This window comes from Cyprinodon variegatus, unplaced genomic scaffold (genome assembly GCF_000732505.1).
Source record: "Cyprinodon variegatus isolate N-32 unplaced genomic scaffold, C_variegatus-1.0 Scaffold1382, whole genome shotgun sequence".
Classification (NCBI taxonomy): Eukaryota; Metazoa; Chordata; class Actinopteri; order Cyprinodontiformes; family Cyprinodontidae; genus Cyprinodon; species Cyprinodon variegatus.
The window spans coordinates 27,053-54,549 of NW_015151835.1; the positions used below are offsets into that span (position 1 = coordinate 27,053).

The following is a 27,497-nucleotide window of genomic DNA, read 5'->3' on the forward strand; positions in this document are numbered from 1 at the left end:
TCCAAAACATCTGCTGCAGCACTAAAAATGAACAAAAACAAAGAGTTTATATAATTTACCTTTTACAACAGAGACATAAAATGATAAATGATGCATCAGCTACAGTCTCAAATCCTTCTTGGTCTTTTTTGCCTTTTCCAGAAAAAGCTCAGGCCAACGAGCAGCGCTACACCAAGCTGAAGGAGAAATACACAGAACTGGTTCAGAGTCACGCCGACCTGCTGAGGAAGGTGAGGACGTAGGAAACCTCTTTTGATCCCCCCCCCCCCCCCCTTGGGTCCTTGTTACAGTTTTTAAAGCTTCATATTGGTCCTATGCTGTTTATGCAGAACGCAGAGGTGACCCGGCAGATGACTGTGGCGCGGGCGGCTCAGGATGAGGTGGAAGAGGTCCGGAGGGAGATGCAGGAGAAGGTGAAGGGAGCACAGGAGGCTGCGGACAGACAGGTAGGGATGGGAGCAACTCTCATGCTGCAAAGTCATCCAAATAAAAAAAGTTTTCTATTCTTAAGCACCAACTTCTCTGGTTTAGGAGAGGGAGCAGGTCAAGCAGCTCCAAGAGCTGCAGAGGGAGCTGGTTTCCACCCAGGCTGAACTGGACTCCCTGAAGACCACCATGGCCTCTTCTCAGCAGGTCGGTTCCCCGACGGATTAGAGATTAAAATTAACCAACCTGAGTCTTCTAAACTTCATTGAAAGAATTTGCTTCAACATTTTACATCAACTCTTCCAGACTGATATTTGTTTGTACAAATCTTCTGTTTTCAAAGTCATATATGTAAATTATAATGAAGTTAAACAGAACAACTTCAAGTCATTGTAACTAAAACATATAACAGGGTCTATTTTTTAAAGAAAGGCAGCACTTATTGTGACTTATTTAAAAAAAAAATCATAGCTAATTTATAGCTGTTTTCATACATACCCCTTAGAAAAATGTGTTTTTACTATTTAAGCCTGGATGATGATAGTAAAAATGAAAGATGAGACTAAAAATCCTACTTACCGTATTTTCTGGACTATAGAGCGCACCTCACTATAAGCCACTCCCACTAAATGTTTTGAAAAAAGCACGATCCGTTCTGCGCATGCGCCATCACCTCTTTGCACATACGCATCCAGATATACATCCGGGTCGTTTTCGATTTTATTTTGTTAAAAAATCCCTAAATGACATTTCTCCTCCCCAAAGGTAGTGAAGGTACTAAAATATAATGTGTTAAAGGTTAACAATGTATTTTCTGATAAATTAAATGCATTAAAATCCTTTCTGTTTTATCACTGGTCTCTGCCCGATCTGCTCCTACGCTTCTTCCGAGGGCTAACTTTTTCACCTTTGGATTTAAACATAAATCTGGTCTTTTTGAACTTTTTTCTTTCATTTCGTTTTAATCTTATGCTACATAGTGTGTAATCTAATGAAGGAAACAACTAAAATGCAGATAAAAATAGTTTAATCATATTTTGCCGGACTGCCCTGAGTGTGTCCCATGATGACGTCAGAGAAGCAGTTAAATGGAGAAAATGTAAAAAGCATAAAAATTCTCTCACAGAAGTCATAAAAAATTTTTTTAAGATGTATATTTGCATTCTTAGGTGAGTTAAGTAAAGTAAATAAGTAGTTTTAGTACCATAATTGCATTATTTATGGACACCCGGATGTATATCTGTTCGTGCCCGCGCAGAACGGATCGTGCTTCCGGGTCGAATCGGGTAGTAACAAGCAGAAGGAGCATCTACTGAAAGATGAGGCTTCTTTAGCTCATTATTTCAGCTCTGGGGGAGTTCAGCCCAATCTCCTCATTGGTTCGGCAGCTTTATTGCGGCAATAGTGCCTGCTGCTTGCCTGTTCTTGTGCTAAATCAAAATTAGCCCCTTAATTTATTTCTAACTTCCCCATCTGGCGGTTAGGAAGAATAAACACTGGAAAAATTTCTTAAATTCAGTGTATTTATCCTTAATTTGAGTTGGTAAATGAGATAGTTTGCCAATGGATTGAGTGTTTTTACTCTTAAAATAAGATAATTAGATCATATGCANGTTGATGGCAGCAGCACAGCTAAATATTTAAGTTGTGTAAGGCATGAACAGAGGTTTAATAGTTTGCAACAACCTTGAAAATGGCTTTTAATTCTTTAATCTGTATTTGTTCTTCAGAGACCGTCTGATCGAGCAGCTGACCAGGGAGATCCAGGCCCTCAAGGAGGAGCTGGAGTCTTTTAGGCTGGAGGTAAAGATGAGAGGAATAAGAAATTCTCTTATTTCTGCTGGTCTCTGTTGTTTTTCTACCCTGAGGGCTGTCTGCTCTGTCTGCAGAGCGGCCGGCTGTGTCAGGCTCTGAGGGGGCGCGTCAACGAGCTTGAAGCGGAGCTCGCCGAGCAGAGCCACCTGAGGCTGCAGGCCGTAGGGGAGAGCGAGTTCCTGAAGGCGGAGCTGGATGACCTGCGGAGGGCCAGGGAGGACACGGAGAAAGAGCAGCGGAGCCTGACGGAGATCGAGAGTGAGGCAGCATTTTATTTATACACAGCGGCACCTTAGATAATTTCTGATGCTGCTGGTTTTATTTTGGACTGAAGAGCCAATGGCTTACAATATGCTCTCTCTGTAGATCTTTTTATTTTTGTCCTTAAAAGATTTCTTTTTGACTTTTCCAGTTCTCACTAGATGATTGGCTAAATCATATTTAACCACTGGGTCATTTTTTGCTTATAATTCTCTCAGCTATGATAACTTTTTTATTTCTTTTTTATTTGTTTGCCTACCTAGTTTAAATATTCATTCAAACAATGAGGTCTGCAGCTCTAAAATGGAAGCCAGGCAAGGTTTTTAAATGTTATAATTTAAAAGATTGAAAGGCGGACCATGCATCTGGATTCTACCCTGTTTATGCTCCAACTAAGAAGATGGTAGCATCATGATATGGGGAGGCTTTAGTTGAGAAAGGACAAGGAAGCTGGTCAGAAAATGGCCTGAGTTCTAAAGTAATGTTTATGTTTTTTTATTCTTTTGCTTATGGTTCAACAGTACAAAGAAATGTAGCTAGTATCAACAAACAGATGAACATAAAAAGGCCAACAAATAAGAATATACTAATAAAAATGGGGTTGAGGAGAAGTGAAGTTGTTTAAAGAAAAAGTTTTCCTTCAATCTATGATAATTTATTAAAACAGCCTAGTCAAAGTCCAGATGCAACTACAGTTAAAAAACAAGAAAAACTGTAGCTAAGTTTGATAACTGTTTGTCAAATGTTACATCTATTTTGAGCTTGAGATAACTTGCAGACAAGTACAAAGGTTTCAGTGTCTAAATGTGAAAATGCAGAGCCACACCAAAAAGCCTGCAGCTGTTAATGCAGTCAAAGCAGCTCAGGAGAAAGAAATGCTGATTAAATGTCATTTTTTTGGATTGATCTTCATGTCTAAGCAGCTTATTTTCCAAAACATCTGCTGCAGCACTAAAAATGAACAAAAACAAAGAGTTTATATAATTTACCTTTTACAACAGAGACATAAAATGATAAATGATGCATCAGCTACAGTCTCAAATCCTTCTTGGTCTTTTTTGCCTTTTCCAGAAAAAGCTCAGGCCAACGAGCAGCGCTACACCAAGCTGAAGGAGAAATACACAGAACTGGTTCAGAGTCACGCCGACCTGCTGAGGAAGGTGAGGAGGACGTGGCGAACCTCTTTAGATCCCCCCCCCCTTGGGTCATTGTTACAGTTTTTAAAGCTTCATATTGGTCCTATGCTGTTTATGCAGAACGCAGAGGTGACCCGGCAGATGACTGTGGCGCGGGCGGCTCAGGATGAGGTGGAAGAGGTCCGGAGGGAGATGCAGGAGAAGGTGAAGGGAGCACAGGAGGCTGCGGACAGACAGGTAGGGATGGGAGCAACTCTCATGCTGCAAAGTCATCCAAATAAAAAAAATTTTCTATTCTTAAGCACCAACTTCTCTGGTTTAGGAGAGGGAGCAGGTCAAGCAGCTCCAAGAGCTGCAGAGGGAGCTGGTTTCCACCCAGGCTGAACTGGACTCCCTGAAGACCACCATGGCCTCTTCTCAGCAGGTCGGTTCCCCGACGGATTAGAGATTAAAATTAACCAACCTGAGTCTTCTAAACTTCATTGAAAGAATTTGCTTCAACATTTTACATCAACTCTTTCAGACTGATGTTTGTTTGCACAAATCCTCTGTTTTCAAAGGCTCATATGTGAATTATAATGAAGTTAAACAGAACAACTTCAAGTCATTGTAACTAAAACATATAACAGGGTCTATTTTTTAAAGAAAGGCAGCACTTATTGTGACTTATTTAAAAAAAAAATCATAGCTAATTTATAGCTGTTTTCATACATACCCCTTAGAAAAATGTGTTTTTACTATTTAAGCCTGGATGATGATAGTAAAAATGAAAGATGAGACTAAAAATCCTACTTACCGTATTTTCTGGACTATAGAGCGCACCTCACTATAAGCCACTCCCACTAAATGTTTTGAAAAAAGCACGATCCGTTCTGCGCATGCGCCATCACCTCTTTGCACATACGCATCCAGATATACATCCGGGTCGTTTTCGATTTTATTTTGTTAAAAAATCCCTAAATGACATTTCTCCTCCCCAAAGGTAGTGAAGGTACTAAAATATAATGTGTTAAAGGTTAACAATGTATTTTCTGATAAATTAAATGCATTAAAATCCTTTCTGTTTTATCACTGGTCTCTGCCCGATCTGCTCCTACGCTTCTTCCGAGGGCTAACTTTTTCACCTTTGGATTTAAACATAAATCTGGTCTTTTTGAACTTTTTTCTTTCATTTCGTTTTAATCTTATGCTACATAGTGTGTAATCTAATGAAGGAAACAACTAAAATGCAGATAAACATAGTTTAATCATATTTTGCCGGACTGCCCTGAGTGTGTCCCATGATGACGTCAGAGAAGCAGTTAAATGGAGAAAATGTAAAAAGCATAAAAATTCTCTCACAGAAGTCATAATTTTTTTTTTTTTAAGATGTATATTTGCATTCTTTGGTGAGTTAAGTAAATTAAGTAAAGTAAATAAGTAGTTTTAGTACCATAATTACATTATTTATGGACACCCGGATGTATATCTGTTCGTGTCCGCGCAGAACGGATCGTGCTTCCGGGTCGGATCGGGTAGTAACAAGCAGAAGGAGCTTCTACTGAAAGATGAGGCTTCTTTAGCTCTTTATTTCAGCTCTGCGGGAGTTCAGCCCATCTCCTCATTGGTTCGGCAGCTTTATTGCGGCAATGGGGCCTGCTGCTAGCCTGTTCTTGTGCTAAATCAAAATTAGCCCATTAATTTATTTCTAACTTCCCCATTTGGCGGTTAGGAAGAATAAACATGCTGGAAAAATTTCTTAAATTAAGTGTATTTAACCTTAATTTGAGTTGGTAAATGAGATAGTTTGCCAATGGATTGAGTGTTTTTACTCTTAAAATAAGATAATTAGATCATATGCACTTGGACTAAGACAATGCAATTATGTTTTCTTATTTTAAGTGTAAATTGTCTTGTTCCATTGGCAAAATGTATATTTTATCTCCTCAATCCAAAAACAAATGCACTTATTTTAAGAAAAAAATTACTTATCTGGATTTAGATTTTTTTCCAGTGCAAAAAAAGCTTCACCGTCTTATACGTCGCATGGTTCAAAGCATGAGGAAAAAGTAGTGGTTAATAGCCCGGAAAATACAGTACTAAATGAAACATACACTAATATTATTATATATTATATTCTAATATTTTGATTCCCAAATCAAATAGGTTCTGACTGTAGTTTTTGGAAAGGATTACCTCGTTTGATTCGAAACATTTCTAAACACAAAGTTTTCCTCATAAGTGGAGGAAAAGTGTCATTTTTATATACATTTTTTTTTCAGCCAGCTGACCAGGCAGTGGCAGCATGACGCTTTAAACCCTTCTTAGAAATCCATATCACCATCATAAGTTACTCATCATTTCTTATTTGTAACAACTTTTTAAGAAATAATCTCTGCTTTTGAGACTAATATTTTATATTTTGAACATGAATGTTTCTGTAGCTGTAGAATTGGTTTAAAGGAAGTGGATGTTAGTTTCAGCTAGCTAGTTAAAAAGAAGCAGCACTAGAAAACATTGATTAGAGGATGTTGTTTTTGCTAAACTAGTGTAAGAAACACTTGGTGATCCCTGTAGGTGTTTTATCAGGGTTCAGTCACTCTCTGTCTCCATCTGACCCCCACAGTCTGTCTAACCCAGCCCCCGTCCTACTCTCCCTTCTCATTCTTCTTCTGATGAAAGCTCTATATTTAACTTTGCTGTTTCTTGTTCCCTTTTTTCTGTCGGACCTACTGACTCTCAGAGTGTAAGTCTTTCTCTTTTTACTATTTCTTTGTTTACAGTCATTTTAAGCTCAAAGGCTTCATTGTAAAAGAGTATGTATATGTAGCTACAGAGACGTTGAAATGCTTGATGATCACTGGTTTCACAACTCCAGGTTTCCTTTGACATCCTTCCCTAACCTCTGTGGAGTCTCAACAACTCAAAGTTATCACTAGTGGCAAAAGATAAAAGTGTGTTTTTAGTGAAAAGTCCGACCGCATCCCTGACAGCAGCATGTTATCTTTCCCTCTGTTGCTTTTCTCCTCCATGATCTCATGCTCTTGGATGCAGTCAAGCGAAGTGCTCAGCACCCAGCTGGTCGCCCTGGAGTCTGAGAAGGCAGAGCTGGTGCAAACTTTGTCGAAGGTGGAGGCGGAGCTTGCAGTACAGGGGGAGGAGCTCCAGCGTGTCCAAAGCTCCCTGGCTACTGAAAGGGAAAGCGGGGTGAAGACGGCAGAGGCCCTGCAGAATCAGCTCAACGAGAAGGTTTGGGAATCGTTCTGATGAGCTGGAATCTTCACTTTGATATTTGTTTGAAACGTTTACCTCCCTGAACTGCAGGAGAGCAGGGAGCAGGCATTGGAGAGTCAGCTGGTAGCGGCTCGATGGTCCAGTCTGCAGGGAGCGGTGGAGGAGGCAGAGAAGATCATCCAGGACTCATTAGCGCAGATAGATGATCCAGCGCACATCAGCTGCACAAGCTCTGCAGGTCAGGATTGGTGCAAAGCTCCTCATGTAGCTCAGCCGCTCGTTACGTCTGCATGTAGCGTTAGTAGCCGGGCTCTCATCATCCCTGTCCTTCTGTTGTAGACTATCTTGCATCTAGATGTCGGGCATCTTTAGAGTCTATGGACAATTTGCAGAGAGCTAGAGAAGCCTTCTTGACTGACAACACAGGTGAGAGCTGCTACATGCCATTTACTGGTGTCGATTTCACTTTCTAAATGGAATATTTTATTTTTAAGGCCAGGAAAAAGGAGTTGGCATTACAAAAATTCATCTTAATTGCATTCACTTACTATTTTATGCAATAGTATTACTTACAGGTCTTTGTGATTTTTTTCCTATTTAAATTTTTTTTAATGAAACGGTGTAAAAAAAAAACAAAAAAAAAAACAGTAAAAATGTAAATATCAGGTATTGTTTTTGTGATATTAGGAGATATAAATGTTTTGTTGCTCTGCTTGGTGTGATGCAGCCGTGCTGGAGCTGGTGCGAGTGGTGACCCAGTGTGGCCACCTGGTGGGCGATACCATCGTTCAGGGCAGCGCCACCTCCCACATGGTTCCTGTGGAGCAAGCAGAGGGTGAGTGTGTGTGTGATTTCGCTGCAGATGTAAGCCGCCGACGTCGTCTCCTGATGTTAATCTGTGGGCGAGGTGGATGCGAGCGTGCCCCGGCATGTCTGAGCTGCTTTCTTCACACTTTACATGAATTCATTAAGATTGAACTCTGCATGTCAGGAGTGTTTTTGGAGTAACGGATGTTTGTGAAATGAAATGTAGAAAGAATGACGAAATAAAAGGGCAGGGCAAATAATGGCAAAATGGTGGCAAAGTTAACTTATAGTTATAAGAATTTAATTCTTTTCCAGGTCTGGATGAATGTGGGAGGAAAGGAAAACAGACTGATTTCTGTTTTGTTTTTAAATGTTTTTTTCTTTATTCCTTATGCTATTTTTTTCTTCAGCCCAGCTACTCAATAAATATCTTGTATACTTATGCATAAATAACCTTTATATTTATGAAGAGTCAAGTTTTGGATTTATTTTCGACGTCGACTTGGATCTCTGCACATTTATAAAAAGTAAAAAAAGAAAAAAGCCGTTTAAAGGTAGTAAGGAGCTCATCCGTGTTACGCTGTTTATGCAGAAGGTAAATGTAACACGGATACTCTATATGCTATAGATGGGTAACAAAGGAGGATGCTCTGCTAACTGTAGGTCTATGACTGATTACTTTTGTCTGTTTGGTTCAAGGGCAGAATAAAGGCTCCAAAACAAATCTTCTTTCATTAAAATAGATTTTTTTATTGCGCTTTGATGTATGAGAAATTATTTTTTAATCTATTATTGAAATAAACCTCAGAGAAAGCATTTAGAATGATTATGTTTTAAACTTTTTTTTTTACATTTGTTAATCAAAATGCCTTTCCACAGATTCGGCTGGTAGTGAGAAAAGGCCTTCAGGCAAAACAACTAATGCTGTAACCCAGTAATGGCTTTTTCCTCTCTTTAGACGTCAAGTCCAAACATGCCTGAATATAATGACTCTGTGGCCAGCAGCCATGATTTCACCCTAAAAACAAATACTGGGATCTGGAGTTAGCAGCCAGCAGACTGGGATCAAACACAGATAGTTGTACTCCAGCTTATAGAAGCTTAATCCCAAATAAAATGCAAAATTTTCTTTCTTTTAAAAAGTAAGCTGCCTTTTCCTCTTTTTTTCTCAGTTTCTAGAGGTTTCCATGATTGTTTCTGGTTCAGGAGCAGCTTTAGAAGGCCACAGTCATAGCCCATGTTATGAAGTCAGAAATCAATCTAAAGTGCACACATGTAATAAATACTCATACAAGCAGTTTTATTTAAAGATATCTTTATAGGGGCGTGCTTTGGTGGTGCAGTGGTTGACGCACACGTCCCATGTGTAAGGCCTTGGTCCTCGCCACGGGCGATCCGGTTTCAGGCCCGGCCTGCGGTCCTTTCCCGCGTGTCTCTCCCCCTCTCTCATGCCCCCTTTTCTGTCAGCTAAAGACGAGCCACTAGTGCTGTAAAAACTCAAAAAATAATCCATGTAAACCTCCTCTCTACACTTGTTTTGGACGTTCTATATTTCGTTTCAACACCATGACCTCCTGGTATATCAGAAGCATGAGTCCATGCTAACTCTCTGCAGATTCTCTCCTACCTACGCGTGGACCTCTTTTTTTTTTTTTTTTTTCTACTCTCAATTCACCTTCTGTTGTTTTGAGGGAGGAACCCACCTGACAAGGTAAACTGCTTGTGATTGGCTACTGTTCAGGAAATCCCTCCTGTCCTGTTTTCTTTCTGGTGTGGCTAATAACAGCAAATCATCTTTAGACTAACAGCTTTTCCCTTTGGTATTTGGTAATTTTTTTTTTTTTGTACAGTGTCCTGTCTAGCAATGTGGCAACAAGAATAATTGTCTTTATGCCAAAAAGAGCCCAACAGATTTTACTTTCACAAGTGGAGTAGTAGGGCTGGCGCCATAGTGTTCCGCTTCATTTATGCATATAAATAGCTTTATTATAATTATGCAGGGAGTTTTACAAATTATATGGACACTGCTATGTAGGTAGAACAGGAAAGGAAAAACGGAAAAAAGAAAAAAAGATGAAAGAAAGAGGAGATAAAATGGAGATAATGATAAAACATCTTCAGTCTGCTTCATCACCTGCAAAGAGATGTAAAAAGAACAGCACAACCAACAGACATGGTACGAGACATACAATAAAGTAACACCTTGATACTATCGCTGAAGTGTACGTAGTATTATTTAATCTGACATGTATTCTATGTTACCTGAAGATAAGAATATGGGCTTTCTGTATGGAAGTGAATCGTAAAGTAAGTAAACTAAATAGTTTAGTTTAACAGCCATTAATGTGTTCTGAAAGCAGAAATATGCTGCAAAATGTTAAACGCTACATTTAGAACTTCATATGAGCTAAGCTAACTGTTTATATTAAGGAAAATGAGGCTGAACTGTTCATAGCTGAACGTAGACGTTTTTATCTCTAATCAGTTTGCAGCTGTTGTTGAGCAGTTTTCCTTTTGTCTTTTTATCATTGTGTTTAGGGCTGAAACAATCAGATTAATCATGTTAATGGATTATTGAAATAATCGTCAACTAATTTAGTAATTTATTAATCGTTAACTGGAGACTAGAGATTCAAAAACATGCTTTTAGCTTTTAGTGACCCACTTAGAGCAGTAGTTATATCAAAATTGTAAAAAAAAATATCTAAACATTTTGCATTTAAGATAAAAAATATATATATTTCCGTCTGTCACTATGCTCTATCCAGAAGTTTTAGTTTGTCCTGATTTAATTTCATTAAAAAATCTTGTTTAAGGAACCTTTAGCTATCCAATTATTAATCGATTCATCTGGAAAAAATAGTCGACGGGTTAATTGATTTGCAAAATAATCGTAAGTTAATAATCGTGTTTCGCACCATGTTTTTTCTCCCACACTGTTTACATTTGATCACTGCTGCACTTTATGGATTGTAAATGTTAATTTACTGTCTGGAAAGCTCTACTAAACAAAAATGTCATTTTGTACACTCTGTACACAAAATGACAATAAAAGTTGTCAAAGTCTAAGTTAGTTTCAGCCCTTATTGTGTTTATAAACATGACAGAGATGGCTGCTGGTTCTGAATGCTTCACATTCATCTTCAGGCTGCTGTTCCCATTACTTATGCATCATCATTTATCATATTTTTACCAGTAACTCAATTTTCCAATAATACCATTGACACATCTTCTTCTTAAGCAATGTGGAATTTCTTTCTTATTGGGGAAGAATTTTCTATTATCTGTAAAGTTGTCAGGTTTTAGTGTGTCAGACATAAGGAGAGCCATTACATAACATGTCTTTGTTTAAAATACTTTTTATGGCTCTTACGATACAATTTTCTTAAGTCATTACTTTGTTTTTCATTGGTTGTAAGCCTTAGAACTCTAAATTTAGAGAAAAAAAACTTCATAATATCAATCCTCAGAAACTATTGCTGTGATATATATATATGAGGGTGACTAGATAAACCAGCCTCTGTTTCTAATTAAACTCCCTGAAACTAGCAGACTGCCATCTTAAGCTAGTGGGAGTTTTCCATTGGATTCTTTGAAACATTGACCCCTGCATCCTGTTCTTGTTGCAGCGCTGTCAGAGAGCGTGAAGACGTGCGGATCGGAAGCTCTGGCTCTGCTGGGACAGATGAAGCAGCAGGACAGCCTTGCTGCTGCCGACGGCAACAAGCTGAGGACGGCGCTGGAGGCCATCCTGACCACAGCGGAGGTGGGCGGAAATCTGATTTATCGACAGGTGTTGCGTTTAATCTGCTCAGCAAGGCGCTGTTCTCAAAAAGAAAGGCCGCCCCTCTTTGTTGTTTCAGAAACTGCGCCCGAGGGGTTTGGAGCTGCAGCAGGGGGAGCTGGGAGATCTGGTGGAGCAAGAAATGGCTGCCACTTCCGCCGCTGTGGAGTCCGCGGCTGCCAGGATAGAGGTGACTATTTCTGCCTCTTTACTACAAGTGCATCCTTCCCCTAGAATCTACCGGCAGCAGTATGTCCTCATAGATGTCTTTGTTTTTTCTCTCCCATGTGCCTTAAAGGAAATGCTGAACAAGTCCCGAGCAGTTGATACAGGAATCAAGATGGAGGTCAACGAGAGGTAAATCTCAGATCAGAGCAAAGTTGATGAACCAGCCGGGAGTCGACGTTTCTTTGCAAAGTCCATTCTGTAACCTTTAGGCCCAAAGACTGAATATATACAGAACCTATTTGGGAATTGAAGTTACTCATCAGGGCCTTTGGAGTGAAGCATCTTAAGTCTCATTTTCATTATGACTTCACAGTTTGAATCATGGGTAGTTTAGACATGCAGCAGGCTGCATGATCCTTGTTTAGTAAACTGCTTCAGTAAACCCTGACAGTGCATCACTGTTTAAATCGGTGCATTAGAACTTGTGACAGAAAATGGATCAGTGACCTAAAATCAGTTTAGTTTAGGTGTTAAAAAAGGCCACAAAGGAAATTAAATAAAAAGCCCTGCCAAACTGTTGAATATGAGAACACATGTATCTAATTGAGCTAAAGGAGACCAGCAGCTTTTAAACTAGATAAAGAAATAAATGAAGGAAAGCTTAAAGCATGCCGTCATTTCTCTCTTCATTAGGAACTGCATGAACACGAGAAAGCAAAGCTCTAATTAATTACCCCAAAACCAAAGGAACATACTAGTTTGTTACAATGCTTTTAAAATATGGTTCTATGGTTACATGGTTTTCAAAGGTTATGCTGTATTCGCTTTAGTGCTTCAGGCACTTATGCTGTGTTCACACCGAATGCAGCAGGAGCAGCGAGTTTATATGCAAAGTCAACAGTTGGCCCGCATCAAGGCGCAGCAAAATGTCCCGCGGTGCGTTTTGAGCAGCTGAAGCAGCGTGTCAGGAGCGTTCAAGCATCTAAGTTTAAAGCTAGGTTATGTTTTAGCAAATATACTAAGTCATGGACCAGAAAGGAATACATTAACCACAGAAGAAGACAACAGAACAGTTGTTTCTCTGGAGGAGATGCAGAGATCCACAGCTCCGCTTTAAATCTGGGACCAGTGTCCGTTACAGAGGGAGTGGGTATAAGAGGTTTGCCACAGTCCATGTAGGGGCACAGTTATCTTTAGAAGATTGTTCCAGTCAGACGTGACTGAAACTGATCTTTAAGTTCACATCGAATATGTTTTTCTTCAGCTGGGCCAGAGTCTAGGAGAAGATGGATGAAGCTAAATACATGGGAACCCTGGGGGAAAACTAATAGAGGCTGGACAATGAATAGTGTTTGTGCAACTGTGCATTAGAGGATGGCAATTAGTTTCTTCTGTGGTCTGTGGCTTTCAGAGCATTGCAGAGTGTTTGCACCTCTGTGAGCTGATTATTACACCATAAAACATGCAGTGGAGCCCACTTGTTTTGCTTCCTGTAGAGAAGTCTGTCTATTGCTAAACAGGAGGCCTTTAGATATGCACCAAAAAAAAATTAGGAAAGTCAGTACTAGATCCTGTTCAGTTTTAAGGAGTATTTAGAAATGAGACATGGGGTAAGTGATGCATTAGTTGTGCTTTAGCAACAAGGATTGCTTCTTTTTGCTGTTTTTCTTCCTTTAAAACAAGTCATCATCTCTTCTGCACCCCCTCCCAGGAATTTTAACTGGCTATTAATGCAGAGAAACCAATATTAGCTGCAGAGTTGCAGCAAGTTCATGGTGTGTTCTCTGTCGCCCTCTGCAGGATCCTGGCTTCCTGCACAGAGCTGATGCAGGCCATCAAGGCACTGGTTCTGTCCTCTAAAGATCTGCAAAGGGATATCGTGGAGAGTGGAAGGGTGGGTTATTTATAGTTTTATCCTTTTCCAAGCATGGATCTTTTTGAAAATGGGGAAAAAATAAAGTATGGAAATGTTTCTGTGTTTCAACACCTATTCTATTGAGAAGGGATCTGAATTTCTGAACAGACAAAATGCGTTCTATATGGATTTGTATATTAATGACCTTAAGATATTGATTCGATCGGAACTTAGGTTTTGGTCGAACTTTGCAGTAGTGTCCCTAAGAGAACCGCTTATTGTAAAATCCAAAAAATGACCACCCAGCTTGGATTGTAAACTGGACATGTGGGTCTGAATGTAGTTTAAGAAAATTTCTGTTTCTGTTAAAGAAATGACTTATATATATAAAGTAAAGAACTTTAATTTGAATTTAAATTCTTAGAAAAACAAACCAATTTAAAATAACTATACTTTTTTAAGCTTACTTTGTTTTTGTGAAATATGTAATTTACTTCATTTTTTTTTTTTTATTCAACTGTCACAAAAACTCTCATGACCCTGAAACAGATTCGGGAGCTGCTACCTTAAATTATGAAATGCACGTCATCAAATGGACATGTGTGGTATTGCCAATAAACTAAAGCTATATTTTGTTATGAAATGTACAGTTTTATGAATTTGTTGAAAACCCTGATATTAGTTTGACAAAGTTGAGTTTTGGATCAAATATTGAATAAAACAAATGTTAAAATCTCATATTTTAGACTGTTATTATATTAAACTCTTCAATGGCTTATTTTGATTTAATTTAAGCAATATAGCTCCTTTGCCTGAACCAAGTGGTTTTACTTTAAAGCTGCATTTGTGTCTGTGTCCACCAGGGGGCAGCCTCCATGAAGGAATTTTATGCTAAGAATTCCCGCTGGACTGAGGGCCTGATCTCTGCCTCCAAGGCGGTTGGATGGGGCGCTACAGTCATGGTGTAAGTATGAAAAGGCTTCTGTCTGTTCCGACTGGAGTGGGAGTGGGTAGTGTGGGCTGTTTTGTGACCAAAACGTGCAGATCACCATATAATGTACAATGAAACACTTTCTTTTTCTAACCAAAGTGGTTTTAAAGTGTAATCGGGTTAATCTAGAACTCATTTTTCACACTTTTTATTTTTCTGGCTTCCAGTGATGCTGCCGACATGGTGGTTCAGGGAAAAGGAAAGTTTGAAGAGCTGATGGTGTGTTCACATGAAATAGCAGCCAGCACTGCACAGCTAGTGGCTGCTTCCAAGGTAAATAATCAACCCCTATCACCCATGTTATTTTTTTCCTCTGATCCATTAGGATTGTTTCCGTGTTTATATGCTAGATGTTTTTTTTTATTATGTACCTTTCTTTTAGGTAAAAGCAGATAAAGACAGCTCCAACCTGCAGCGCCTGCAGCAGGCGTCCCGCGGGGTCACCCAGGCAACCGCCGCTGTCGTGGCCTCCACCAAGTCTGGGAAATCCCAGATCGAAGAAACAGGTGAGTGTGGCGTCCTCGTAAAGATGCCGCGGTGAACTCGCATATTTTCACTTCTCGAGCCATTTTGTAAAGGAATGTCACACGGTGGTGGGAAAATGTCTAGCTTTAATTTGTTTCTGTTTGACCAGAAACGATGGACTTCTCCAGCATGACTCTGACCCAGATCAAGCGGCAGGAGATGGATGCTCAGGTAACCTGCAGAAAGGCCATGATTGAGCAGGAATCCTGGCGTTCCTCAGTGTTGCTTAATTTTCATTTCATTCATTTATTTAAATGTATTCAGGCATTGTAAACATTGAGAAAAAAACTAAGCAAAGCTGAAGTAAACTTCTGAAATGTAAGACGCAAACACTAAAGTAGCACAATTATTGCAGTTCCATGTCTTATATTTACTAATTGATGTTTTGATGCAGATATTAAAGCGAAAAAGGAGTTAGATGCACTCTATCTAGTTCTTATATTTTGACAAAAGCCCTTTATATTTACTCTAATTATTTCATCTTCAATTATATTTATCCTAACATTCTAAAAAGGAGAAAATCTGCAAGAAACAAAAGTTTTTCATAGGGCTGATGTTGTTAAAAAACATAAACCAAACTGTTTTTATTCAGGTTATGGTTCTGGAGCTGGAGACCCGTCTGCAGAAGGAGCGGGAGCGTCTTGGGGAGCTGAGGAAGAAGCATTACGAGCTCGCTGGTGTAGCAGAGGGCTGGGGCGAGGAAGGGGAAGGTGAGGATGTCTCTTATAAAGCTCTCATGCGGAACCACATTCCAGTGTAGATTCCTTAACATAACGTGTCTCCTCTTCCTCCTGTACAGGCACGGGATGAAACCCTCGTCTTCCTCCTCTCATAGACCTGATTTCCTCCGCCTCCGTTTATTTATAGACATCCTTCTCCATCTTTTCCTCTCATCCGCTCACATTTATCTGCTTGTTTATATCCAAGCCGAAGAAAAGGTGCTTCTTTTTTTGAAATCCCCGCTCCTCACACGCCTGCCCTCCGTCTGTGGATGTGCCGTTCCATCCAGACAGAATCCGCCGCAGCGACCCAAGTTTTCCGTCTCCCCGTTTTATTGACCGCGGGGAGTCACAGAGGATGTAATACGAGCACAAGGTGGGAGTGGATCAGCGGCTGCTCCTCCTCCTCAGCTGCTGCGTCTCCTCTCTGTTCATCAGTGTCTGATTCAGATAGAGGAGCCGCGCGGCTCCGTTCCAGTCTCTTCCTATTCTGTTCTCACTGTGAGTTAATCACCTTTTTAAGTCCGTACGGCCTCCACGCCGGAGGCCTGCCCTCGGACTTTCTGCCTTTCACGTCCTCGCCATTGTAACGACCGTGACTGTTAACCTAAAAAGAAAAAAAAAAAAAACACCCTCCACTAAATTTTCTTGTCCTTTTACCAGATGAAAGCAGTCAGCATTATGAAGGGTTGCTTGGTCTGAAGTGGTTGGCGCAAAAAAACACTAACAACACAATCGTTTGTACTTTTTTTTCTTTCCTTTTTACGATTTATTTATAAAACAGAGCGATGAGAAGTTTGATATTTTATTATCATCTCAACACATCGGTTCTAAGCCTGTCTGCAGGAATTTTCCTGATCGCTCAGAGGAATTAAAGAAGCAAGCCTCTGTTTTAAATGTTTTATTACCGTCTCAGAAGTAAAGGCACAAAAGTTCATCCCATGACCATTCAGGACCCGATTCCAGTGGATTCAGACTCGCTAAGACCACCTAGCTGTGTGCTAAAACTGCAAGCAATCTGCTTCAAAGAACTGTTTTCTTTTTCTTTCTGTTGCCTCCCTCCCTCCATCTAAAGATTCGATGGACCTGAAAGCCTCACGCCTCCCAATCATTTCCTGATGAAGTGACTCTAAACTGGCTGGACTCTCTAAGATGAGCAGGCTTCTCTGTTTTACCGTCTTGTTTAAGCAAACACCTTCTTACCTTCTGTGTGTTCACACTGCTGACGATTCTGTGTCTTAACGCTCAGCCTCACCTGGTTTTCATGCTGTTTTTTGTTTTGGTTTTTTTAAAACAAATGCTGCTGGGTTAGATTTAGCTCTTTTTTTTCATATAGAGATAATGGTGAGGTTGTTATACAGACTTCTGTTCCCATCTGCTGCTCCAAACAGGTTAAAGCGAGCATCATTCACTGTACTGTTAGTTTCTAAGTTGTATTTAATCACAACTTTAGCTCAGCTGTTAGCTGACTCTAATTTAAAACACAGCTTAGTCCATATAAAGAGGAAGAAATCTCATTACAGCGGCGTCTCAAGTGTCTTGAAAGGTAAAGTGCACACAACTTTTATCCCTTTTATTTCTTTGCTCAGAAGCTTTTCGTGAATCTATTTTATTTGATTCCTTTGGTTCCTTCATCTTCCAGGTTTGTGTCTGTAGTTCCAGCAGCTCAGCCAGCCTTTTTCAAACTGCCTCATACTGTAGTCAGAGACAGATATTCACATAGCAACATGGAAATATGTCTTTGTATGATATTCTACTAAACCAATGTTGGTGGGTGTGTTTTTATTTTTCCAATTTTTGAAATAAATACTTTGATTCATTAATACAGAACGACGAGGGAATGTGGTTTCTGCTCGCATATCATTCATTGTTTTCTCTCCCACATTAAATAAAAAAAAGTGCTTTTTTTGTTGTAGAAGCTAAAAGCTAATTAATGAATAGTTGGGTTTCCATTACTAATCTCCACAGAATGTATCCATATTTTTATAATGTTGAAAGAAAACAAACACAATGTCACATTTGCAGTGTTTCCATTAAATAAGAAATACAGTTAAAATCAGACGTAAAGAACTTGGTTCATGCAATAACCCATAAAAAAATATGCTGCTCCATCATTTAACCACTTTATCCTTTTGATTGATACATCAGTTATAATATGGGTGATAATTCACAAAAAACTTTAGTTTTTGACAACCTCATTCCTCAAACTGAAATGTTTAAAAATAAAAACTGAGTTTGTGCTACTTCAGCTTAAGGTGGGGAGATCTGGAGAGAATATGCACAGTCAGTATCTTAGCTGCAGCAGGGGACAGTCCAGGCAACTTTAATCTGGACTGTATTAATGTATTATTTGATATATTAAATAATTTGTGATTCTACCTGATGTTAAAAATCAAAGGATTTAAATATATTATTGAAAAAAAATTCAGAAAAGGATTTCTTATGCATGAAATAGTATATTTCTTATTTTGGTCTTTACAATACCAGAATTATCCACCAATTTTATGTTTGTTTGATTAAATATTTCCTTTAAAATTAGTTAAGATATGATCAGTTACTCAATATTGTGCTAGGTTTTTTACCAAATAGTTTTTTATACTTTTTTTCTACATATTTAGATTTAAGTCCTCTGAACATGTGCATATCTCATCTGGTACGCTGCGTTTCTTCCCATAGACCAACCACGGCGGTCGCCCGGTCCTGCTCTGCATCCCATGTATATTTGATCCAAAACCATGTAGCTTATTTAATTCATATAATTAAAACCCAGTTTTTGTTTTTGCAAATAATCCTTAAAGGAATCACCTGAAAATATATAGTATGAACGTCTTTTTTTTTTTTTTTTTTTTAACTAAATGAAGATTACAGCATATTTAAAATGGCGGTTGGGTTAATGACAACTAAAATTTCAACTGGGAAGACTTTGGAGCTAATTTCCACCTGAAGATATGCAATAAATTAAACCAAGAATCTCCAGTTATTAGCTTTTAAAGCAGAGCTTTGGTACAAACGCAAAGGTAACTCTTTAGCATATTTGTTTCCAGTTAAAGCGATATTGCAGGTTTTTCTGCGCCTGATTTATTTATGATAAAATACAGTCAATTTTAAATTGTCCTGCAGTATCTCTGCGTCTCACCAGCGGGTCCTCACCACATTAAGAGACCTCTGCTGTATATATATATATATATATATATATATATATATATATATATATATATATATATTGTGATTGCACACTAGTCATTGCACAAGTTATTGTGTTTATTGTGCCGCATTGTATAGTCTGGTGGCAGCAGGGATGAATGACCTGCGGTAGCTCTCCTTTTTACAAACAGGATGTAAGTCTTTCTCTAAAGGAGCTGCTCAGCTCCTCTACAGTCTGGTGCAGAGGGTGAAAGGTTTCGTCCATGATGGATGTAAGCTAGGAAACAAAATAAACCAAACAAACAAAAAAATAAATAAATCCTCCCAAGACCTAAGCGGTCATTGTCATTAGAGGCAGATGATTCACTATAAATGTGTGCATCTATGTGACTATTGATACCCAAACCGACCAACTGATGATAATAGGAGTGATGAAGGTGTGTTCCAGCATGTACCATTTCACTGATGGCGAAATTAAACTGCAATAGTCACTTTTGATTTATACAAATGCAAAAATGGTTTATTTTAGGGTGAGTTCTGCTTTTGCACTCACTTTTTACTGTAGCTAGGTAAATGTAGTTTTTGGGATTTAGATTGAATATGGTTATTTTTTTAAAGTAGGAAACTGTATTTTGCAAATTAACACTAAATTTTGTTTCTAACTCCAAAAATGTGACAAAGGTCTACAGGGATTTTTGCTTATAGCTTACTATATAGGGGTATAGCTTACTATACCCCTATAAAGTAATGGCTAAAGAAGAGACACTTTTCATAAGAAAAAAGGGAAAATGCAGCAAAACTATCAAGGAAATGTTGGAAGGGTTTAAAAAAAAAACAACTAAAAAAGCTGATATTGGAACATTCTGGGAGGGAAATATGAGGAATCAGGATGTAATTTACGATGTTATAAGTTTTACGTATCTTGCACTTTTGTGTTAACCAGTTCTGATGAGAAGAGATGTTTTACCAGGTAATATTTGGAGCACTTTGTTGGAAATAACTTTTTGTTCCTGAGATCTGAGTAGAGAATTTTAGCTGTGTGTGAAGGTGGTAGAGGATTCAGAGTGGAGCAGTGACGTATCCTGCTGTCCTGTCGCAGATACAGTGTTATGGGTGTTGCCTAGAGAAAGGCAGCCTCAACTATTTATAGCCTCTGCAGTCCAGAGCTGGGCGTCCTTACAGCAGGGTCTACTGGCAGTAAGAGACTACAGACACTCATGGAGGAATGCTTTAAAAAGCAGTCAAGCCTCTTAGCCTTTAAAATAAGTCACAACAAAACCACAACCTTTAACATAGTTTATCTGTGGTTTTATTTAACAGACCTGCACAAAGTTTTTCTTTTCAAAAAATTTGCAATTGTTAGATGCCCATTCAGGAGAAAAATCTGAAAGTCAAGTGGTACGTTTCCTTAGATTAAAAACTTTTTACCCAACATGTATAGTGAATTCATGCTATGTGAATTTATTTTAGAAGGAAAAGTTTGTATTTGGACCCCTTTAGTCGAAATGTTTTATAAAAATCCAGAAATCAGGCTTTCCTGTTTGTCATTTATTCTAAGTATGATTCAGCTTTTCTCTTAGTGGTTTAGAACAATATGGTCCAAATAGTATAATAATGGCAAAATAAAGGGGTCAAAGTCCTGTGTGTGGTTATAAGAAACTACTTCATTCTCCCTAGTGTGAAACATGGTGGTGGCAGCCTCATGATGTGTGGAACACTACATTAGAGAGGACAGAGATGCTGGTCAGAGTTAAAACTTCTTCATGGCTCCATGGTTGCAAAAGACTTGAAATGTAAACAGATGTTCAACTTCCAGCAGGATATCAGCGCTAAACACACAGCCAGATCTATGATGGACTCTCAAATCATATTCCTGTGTCCGAGTGGCCCAGTCAAATACCAGTCCTTACTATTCTATAGGGCAACGTAATAAAATACAAACTATAATAATATGCTCCTTTCAATTATACTGTTAAATTATTGTAACATTTAAGCATTGTTTTCCTTCCTTACAATCCCAATAAAATAGTGAAATCTGGTTTTAATGAATAAGACTGTAAAGGTTTAGGGAGTGTTAATATCTTTGGAAGGCAATGCTAGGTTAGTTAACATTATAGGAGTCTTTGGATGAAACTCCTACAGCAACATTAACTCAGACCTATATTGTGCATTTTCTGCTCCCATGAATCCAATTTTAAAACATAATCGGGATAAGAAAATCTGCCTTCTTAGAAAAAAAAAAATGAATGATTAGTTTTGTACATTGTGTTGTTATTTTCACTGTGAGATAAAATGTATCTTTTCACTGTGTGGATTATTCAATAGAAAATAATAATACAATTATTTTTAATTGGCTGGATTTGAAAAGTAAGAATCCTGTGATCCATTTGGACTAATCTAACCTTTCAACTTCCTCAGTGCCAAATTGTCCTACTGACCCAAACAGGTTTGGCTCATCAGTGAAGCAGCCTCACAAACACATACTGTAAAACCACAGGGGCTTAAGTGATGCTCTTTTAAAAATATATTCTTTATCTTCCTACCAACGTAAAATCTTCCTGAAGCTGTTTTTTCAGTTCAAGGAACCTACTTTTGTTGGACTTATATTTTAAACTTTTTCCTTGCTTTTCCTCATCTTTTTTTTAATCTTTTGTTTAAACATTATTCGTTCATTTCTCTTCCTTTTGGTGTCCTGCAAGGCTCTGTTTTAGTGCACTATACTTTCTGTTAAACCTTCTTCCACATTTTGAACTTTGTAGGGACATTTCTTATCACTGCTATGCAGTTGATGCTCTGCTGATCATCTGTTTTCAATTAGAAGCTAGCAGCATTATTATTTTCCTTTAGATTTGAAATGACTGTTATGTATATCTGTAATCTTAGATGTTGATTTATTTCAGTATTTGTACCAACCATAGAAAATTATATAAATGTCTTTGTTTAAAGTGCAGCTTTGTCTCTGTAGATGGATTATAAATTCACCTTGGGGTAAAATTAACTTCACTGAATATTAAGACTGATTTGATTTTGATAATTAGTAAATGGTTTAATTCATATAAAATATCTGGTAGTTACCACTTGACCTTTTTATAGTTTTATCAGAACCCATTTCGACTTAATTACGAAAGCTCAGAGAAAACTCTCAATGGGTTCAGATCAGGGGCGGAGCTAAATGGGGGGTCCAGGGATGGCCATGGCCACCCTTACCCAATCATTGACAACCCCTACCATTTATTTCCCTCTAATACAGACTTAATTTGATTTTTCATATATTAACAATTACAGTACTTGACAACAAAAACACTGTGGTTAATTATGCACATCAATATAGTAACATTAAAGATGATAAATACAGAATTAAAGCAGAAATAGATTTTGTGTTTTGCAAGTCAACTAGGAGTCTTCAGTGAAATCATAGATAAATAACTACCGGTATTTTAATAAATTATTAAATAATCAATTTATGTAGATATTAGTACTTGTAAATTTCAATTTTATACAGAATAGGTGATAAAAGTAGGTAAATAATGACAATGGAAAAGATGTCCGCCCCAAAACTAAAAACTGAAAGAATTTTATCCACTATACCTTTTATCTAGAAAGCACGTATGTTTGAATATATTCGCCTATTTCTTAGCTAAGGCTGTGGGAAAGTATATTTTGTCTTTATTTAGAAAACATGAATGTTTTGCTCGTTAATTTTCCTGTTGGAACAGTGTAGATTGACCTTAAAGTTTTGGTCCCTATCTACTTTTGGCCACCCTTCAGTGTGCACTAGTTATTGCCTGGCCACCCTCATAAAAATTTTCTGGCTACGCCTCTGGTTCAGATTCAGTTTGGTTTATTTATTTCCCCTCGTTTAGTCAAAACTCTGTATCTCGCTGCTGATTTTAAACACAAGAGCTGAATGAGCATTTAAATGAGCGTTGAGAAACAAGTCTTCACTGCAGGATCTGATTCACAAGGAAACAAAGAAAAAGCTCCTGTGAGGAGAAGCATCATCATCATCCAGACAGCTGGCTGGATGAATTCAGGATGCTGGTGTCTGATCGCTCCTGCTGTTTGCTGTTTTTGTTGTTGTGGCCAGGCAGCAATCTCTTTGAACAGCAACTGCCATCACTCAGACCGGCCTCACTGTAGCCCTTTGAACAATGTTTCTGTGCTGGCCTCGCTCATTGTACTCTAGCCTGGCCCTCCTATTGAATGGCTGACACAAATATGAGGTCACAGCATGAGGAGGAAAAGAAAGCAACCGCCTCTCTTTACTGAGCCCTGTGGGCGCTTCTGTCCAACAGCAGGTGTCACCCCACAAAAGGATAATCTCATTCATTTTGCTATTTTTTTTGCAACTTAAGTGTTTTTTTTTAAAACGGTAAATACAAATAACAATTGCTCTCAGTTTAAAATGAGAAATGTAATATTTGTGTTCCTCTCATACTCAGCCCTAAAGTGAACCAATGTGGCCCTGTTTGCACAATGCAGCTGGAAAAGTTAATTACAGCAATTAATCAGGGGGAGAAGCCTCATAACAGCCACTGACTGCTGTAGTTTGCTTTGTGTGTTTCTTCTCAGCAGCAACCTGAAGTGTCAGTCTGTGGATTTAATGTGGGCTTTCATGATGGATGATCAGTTTCTTAGTAATCAGAGTCTTCAAGGGTTTCTGTGGCATTCAGCTGACAAAAGATTGCATTTGTGGAGAGCGAACAATGTCACGGTAATAAATGGAATAACAGTAATAAAATAGCAGTCATTTCTGAGATCTGTGCTGCTTTCTAAAACTGGCTTGCCCCTCCTCATCTTGATTTTTCAAACATCGTTCAGTAGTAAATATTAATTTAAACTAAGATTTGCCTAATGATGCTTTTATGACCACTGGTCCTGGAAAATCTTCCATATCTTAACTTCTTTAGAGCATTGGCCCACGAAAGCACGGGTGTATGCCAGGTTTCATTCTGATCTGTTTTTAGAACAAATCTATCTTTTTTTTTTTTTTTTTTTTTTTTTTTTTTTTTTTTTTTTTTTTTTTTTTTTAGCAATAAGACCTATTTTAAAGCTATCGAATCCCATATTAGTGTAGTCTACCAGCTCACCTCTTTTTGTCTAGTTCTGTATAAACCGACTGATATTGTATCCCTAAACCTCACAAAAGAAAAACATGCACAGAATATTAATAATGTTTAAGAAACATTTCCAGTTCCAACAGACCCTGAATGCAACAACTGGGAATAGGTTGTTGTTGCCGCCATGTTGAGCTGTTAGTCCTGATTCCATATCAACATCATTTGAGCCCCCTCCCCCTTCCCCCCCAAACTGCCATAAGTAAAAAATAAAAAAAAAAGTGGAATCTAGAAAGTAGTTTTTCTTTCTGGCAAACTTGTTTTTTTTTTTCAAGATTTTATTATTTTTTTAAGCAAACTCATTTATTTTAGATTAAAATGTTTTTCTTTTGAACAATATTTTTTTTCAGGTATATTTTTTCAGGTTTCGTTTCTTCTTTTTTCTTTTTTTTTATACACTGCCCCAATTTAGCTCCATAAAAAACTAACTTAGCCTGTTTGTGAAAATATTTATGTCTTTTCTTTTAAAGCGTTACACCATGGGTCGGAAAACTATGTAATAAGTCTATCTTACATAACAGGTTTAGTATAAACATATTTAGGGTTTAAGGAGCACAAAATGAATGTCAAAGAAAAATCCTTACAAATACAATGGTTCTTTTTTTTTTTAACAATTACAGTATAAAAGTTAAATATGTTTATTTTATGCAAAGTCTGTGGCAGTACAGCCAGATTATGATTCTGATTTTTTTTTTAAAAAGGCAACTTCAATTATTTCTAATTATCAAAAAACTCTGGGGGCATGCAGCAATTGTCACCTACAAAATTATGTTAGGAAACTTCTGCTACTGATTTTTTTTATAATAAACATAAAATTAGTTTTTTTTTTTTTTTTGGCTCATTTTATTAGTTTATTTAAACTGAGTTAAACATTTTTAATGCTTGTTTTGTTGCTCTGTTTGTTTTTATAAAAACTGGTCTCTCTGGTAAATTAGATCTTAAATTCAAATGAAATGTTTAAATAAAAGTAAAAAAAAAATAATTTCAATAAATGTCTTTCCCTGGAAAATGTCACGCAAAGGCTCATATCTCTGGACCCTCTTCAAAATGAGAAAAACAAGAGAACATCCAGATTTTATAATGAAGAAATTTATTGATCTTCCACACATTTCCAATCAAACGATCAGTTAAAGAGTTTAAAACAAAAGAAACTGTTAGATAGTGTTTATACTCTGACAAGGAAAATACCAAACTGTACAAAACGGAAATGCATGTCCATGCTTTCATGTCTGTGTTTCTGAGGGACTAATCAGACGTCTTTCTCAACAGTGGCAAACTCAAATTGTAGTTACTTTAGTTAGTCTTGAGAATTAGGTCATGTGATTAGAAAGAAAATGCCCATTGTGCCGTGCCACCGGTGAGAGAGCCATTGTGTGACCGAAATGTGTTTCTGTTTTCCCCTTTTCTTCCAGGCATCACAATAAATGTGAACATCTGTGTAATCTAGGTTAAAAATGACATTATGTCCGCTGGGAGGAGGTGGTCGTATTCCCTGCTGCCCTGCATTAAATGTAATCATTACACATGTTCAGTAATCCAGGCGGCCAGCCGTTGCCCTACTTCTGACATCAAAGAAGGACGGATGTAAAAATAGACATCAGCACTGCGAGGTAGTCGGGTCAATCATGGAGACAGACCCAGACAGTGCATGGCACCAGCTTCTCTGCTGCTTTGGTTCAGGGAAGAGAAATACTGTGTTGCTAAGAGACGTGGCCCAGTCCAAACAAGACACCATCTGCTGCAGTCAGATTTTGCAACTGGTTATCCAAGTTGCACAGAGAGTAAAGAAAAATCAGATCAGGAGGCTCCCTGAAAACCAAACTGTGAGGGAGAGAAAGGTAAACAAACATTGAAAGATGGATAGAAGAAGAGGCATACAAGTGGAGGGGAATGAGTGGGATTAGGTCAGCACAACAGGGAGCTTGATAAGTACATGACGAACAGGTGTGACTCTTTGGGCACACACTCATCCTCCTCCGCACACACGCATGATCGAGTTCTCACAGAAAACATCACACGCATCATTCCCCTGACAGCTTTGGTGTTAAAGACAAACAGTGGTGAGGAGAAAAACAGGCTGCTGTAGCTACTGCACTCCAAGAATAGCAACAGATTACACATCCAGCACCATGGAAAAAATGTAAACTTAGCATATACAGTAGAGAATTTGACTTTTTCTGGCTTTTAGCAAATGCATTTTGACTTAATATGCTATACCTTGGCAAAGATTATTTAGGAGAGATTTAGGGGAGTGGTGGCCTAGTGGTTGGAGCAGTGCCCTTGTGCTCTCAGAAGGTTGGAAGTTCCCGGTTCAATCCCTACAGCCTGCACTCTGGGTCCCAGAGCAAGACCCTTAACCCCTAATTCTCCCCACACAATGGCAGCCCACTGCTCCCCAAGGGGATCGGTCAAAATGCAGAAAATGAATTTCCTCAGTGAGGGACAATAAAGGGATTTACATTATTTCCCCTGAATGATGGAGGCAGTGGGATGGGGTGAGGCAGTGTCTCCCTGGAAAAACTGAGGTTGTTATTATTGAAGTTTAGATCAGTCCAGAGAGATATTACGCTGTAAAAGCTTCCCCCCCACTAAGCAGGGTTTATCAGACTCTACTTTCTTTGAGGTGACTGATGGACACAGTAATAAGTGAATGAAATGATAGGGACCCTGACTGCTCTATGGATTTGAAGCTTTCCACCCAAACCACACTGTCCCATTCAGCAGCTTCAGCTCGCCTGTTGGATGGCGCCACAAAGGGAAGCATTAATTGGTCCTGCTTCTCAGATATCAGCTCTGAGGACAAAATATTGACTCATTGTAACCCTCCCTCAAACACATGAAATGGTGGACATTGATAAAGCTAATGGATGGAAAAATTTTAAAAATACAATAGCTTGTCTAGCTAGTATCCAGCTAGGCTAGCTGTTGAGGACATAAATTTGCTATTTTTTTGGCCTGTCTTCTTTATATGAGAACTAAAAAAAATGGGCACTAGAGTTTACTCTAGCTTTCAATCACTAGTTCTCATATCTATTTTATGGAGAGAAAAAAAACTCCCAATCATACAGAGATTAGCTGGAAGAAACCCAGCCATAGCAACATCAAGCTAAGCTTATAAACTGCAACTATTCTGGCTAGGCTAGCTAGTATCCAGCTAGGCTAGCTGTTGAGGACATAGCTTCTGCTATTTTATTTGATCCGTCTCGTTTATATGAGCAGAAATAAAATGAAAAAATGGGTACTAGAGTTTAGTTCAGCTTTCAAACATTAGTTCTTATATCTATTTTATGAAAGAAAAAAAAAACTACCAATCATAGAAAATAGCTGGAAGAAAACCAGCCATAGCAACATCAAGCTAAGTTTATAAACGGTAACTATTCTAGCTAGTCTAGCTATTGAGAGATTAGCTTTTGCTATTATGTTATTTCGGTGAATACAATATCAAACCCACAAATGTGAAAAAAATAAAATAAATAAATAAATATACACACACACACACATATATATATATATATATATATATATATATATATATA

The 27,497-nt window shown here is 38.2% G+C and overlaps 1 protein-coding gene across 1 annotated transcript in view; it reads left to right on the plus strand.

The window, feature by feature from the left end:
• The window catches only part of hip1 (huntingtin interacting protein 1), a 40,609-nt gene extending 24,292 nt beyond the window's left edge, over window positions 1-16,317 (plus strand). Inside the window, exons 15-32 of the mRNA XM_015402671.1 lie at window positions 142-230; window positions 330-446; window positions 532-633; window positions 6,361-6,363; window positions 6,672-6,866; window positions 6,942-7,089; window positions 7,191-7,277; window positions 7,579-7,686; window positions 11,288-11,424; window positions 11,522-11,632; window positions 11,741-11,799; window positions 13,411-13,504; window positions 14,329-14,429; window positions 14,624-14,729; window positions 14,839-14,962; window positions 15,091-15,152; window positions 15,574-15,691; window positions 15,781-16,317. Coding sequence (XP_015258157.1) covers window positions 142-230; window positions 330-446; window positions 532-633; window positions 6,361-6,363; window positions 6,672-6,866; window positions 6,942-7,089; window positions 7,191-7,277; window positions 7,579-7,686; window positions 11,288-11,424; window positions 11,522-11,632; window positions 11,741-11,799; window positions 13,411-13,504; window positions 14,329-14,429; window positions 14,624-14,729; window positions 14,839-14,962; window positions 15,091-15,152; window positions 15,574-15,691; window positions 15,781-15,791 — 1,772 coding nt within the window. The 3' untranslated portion in view covers window positions 15,792-16,317. The remainder of the gene's footprint in view (window positions 1-141; window positions 231-329; window positions 447-531; window positions 634-6,360; window positions 6,364-6,671; window positions 6,867-6,941; window positions 7,090-7,190; window positions 7,278-7,578; window positions 7,687-11,287; window positions 11,425-11,521; window positions 11,633-11,740; window positions 11,800-13,410; window positions 13,505-14,328; window positions 14,430-14,623; window positions 14,730-14,838; window positions 14,963-15,090; window positions 15,153-15,573; window positions 15,692-15,780) is intronic.
• The last annotated feature ends 11,180 nt before the right edge of the window (window positions 16,318-27,497 follow it).